Source organism: Camelina sativa, unplaced genomic scaffold, assembly GCF_000633955.1.
Source record: "Camelina sativa cultivar DH55 unplaced genomic scaffold, Cs unpScaffold02129, whole genome shotgun sequence".
Lineage (NCBI taxonomy): Eukaryota > Viridiplantae > Streptophyta > Magnoliopsida > Brassicales > Brassicaceae > Camelina > Camelina sativa.
Window position 1 is genome coordinate 1 of NW_010923245.1, and position 1,927 is coordinate 1,927.

The window sequence follows — 1,927 nt, forward strand, 5'->3', positions numbered from 1 at the left end:
TTGAAAAGCCAAGTCTAACTTGAACCATTCTTATTTAAGTAATTTGATAAAACTTTGGTTTTAGAAAATTTGACATGACATGTCCCCCATTTACTTCTTATTGCTATTCTTCTTCTTCAGGTCCTCTGTTTCTTGCACTTTGCCTTTGGTTGCATGGTAAGAGCCCAACATTCATAAAGAATGGAACCAGGCCAAGTCCAACCTCTGCCTCAACTGTATGTTTTTGGTTAACGAGATGCCTGATGAAACTTTCAACGCTAGGCAACTAAGAGTATATTAAGCAAAAGTAGCTGTTTTACTGCGTATCCTCCATTGCCCCTTGAATCTGCAAGTATATTAAGCTTTTCCAGAGGAAGCATCTCGGATCGCATTCGCCCAAAACGTAAGCTGCGAATGGATTCTTAGAAATCTACCGAGACATGATGTCTTCGGAACCAAAGGGGGAGTGATAAAGATTGATTCCAGTGGAAGAGAGCTCTCCATGGATACCATGAGGGATGTTGCAGTTTATCTTGCTATTAATGTTGAAATGATTTTGTTAAAAACATGCATTATACACTTTGAACTGGACAGTGATTAGTGACAAAAATGACAACAATGGTACAAATTATTATACAGTATAATTGTATTATGTCTTGGTTTATTTTCAGTTTTACATGAATACACATGCTAACATAAAAAATTGTACATGGAAAACAAACGTAAATAATATTTAAAATCGGGATATAAACATACACGGAATTATTACAATCGTAGAGAACATAGATAGTTTCATGTTCAAACGCACAACTGATGCTATCGGAGATCAATGACATCAAACTTGAGATTAGGGTTCATGTAAACATCCTTACNCTAGGCAACTAAGAGCATATTAAGCAAAAGGAGCTGTTTTACTGCAGGTATCCTCCATTGCCCCTTGAATCTGCAAGTATATTAAGCTTTTCCAGAGGAAGCATCTCGGAACGCATTTGCCCAAAACATTAGCTGCGGATGGATTCTTAGAAATCTACTGAGACATGATGTCTTCGGAACCAAAGGGGGAGTGATAAAGATTGATTCCAGTGGAAGAGAGCTCTCCATGGATGCCATGAGGGATGTTGCAGTTTATCTTGCTACTTAATCTTGAAATGATTTTGTTAAAAACATACATTATACACTTTGAACTGGACAGTGATTAGTGACAAAAATGACAATGGTACAAATTATTATACAGTATAATTGTATTTTGTCTTGGTTTATTTTCAGTTTTACATGAATACACATGTTAACATAAAAATTGGTACATGGAAAACAAATGTACATCATATTTAAAATCGGGATATAAACAAACACGAATAGATAGTTTCACATTCAAACGCACAACTGATGCTATCGAAGATCAATGACATCAAACTTGAGATTAGGGTTCATGTAAACATCCTTACACGTATTGTAAATTGGTCCTCCGTCTGCCGGTGAACTATGCGCGTGAAACCCACGCTGGTCACAATTTCTTATCACCGTCATTCCTCCCGGCGTTGTCAGCCGGAATATTCCGTGATTCCTGTAAAAAAACATAATCCTTTTAGGGTTTCTCGAATCAATTTATTAACTGATATGAATTTTTGGTCTTTTGTCTGTCTACTATACCTTGAAGAGNACATAATCCTTTTAGGGTTTCTCGAATCAATTTATGAACTGATATGAATTTTTGGTCTTTTGTCTGTCTACTATACCTTGAAGAGTCTTGTGGCGCCATAACAATTGCCACAGCTTCCGGCAACATAATCTGAAAACATTGTAATTGAAGGTTTAGGGTTTATGACTTCTTTATGAGGAAGGAGTGTAAACCCATTGTTGATATATGTAAAAGTCTTTTTCAAATTCTTTAAAAAGGTTTCGTCCGTACCTGGTAGGAATAGTGTGTGTGAACATCAATGGATGACAT

At 36.4% G+C, this 1,927-nt stretch overlaps 1 protein-coding gene across 1 annotated transcript; it reads right to left on the reverse strand.

Annotated features, from left to right (window-relative positions):
* Positions 1–1,174: 1,174 nt before the first annotated feature.
* Positions 1,175–1,927, reverse strand: LOC104774241 (AMSH-like ubiquitin thioesterase 1). Its single transcript, XM_010498894.1, has 3 exons — positions 1,889–1,927; positions 1,716–1,768; positions 1,175–1,543 (listed from the first exon to the last, which is right to left on the reverse strand). The coding sequence occupies exons 1-3, from the start codon at positions 1,925–1,927 to the stop codon at positions 1,369–1,371; spliced, it is 267 nt and encodes an 88-aa protein (XP_010497196.1). The 3' UTR covers positions 1,175–1,368.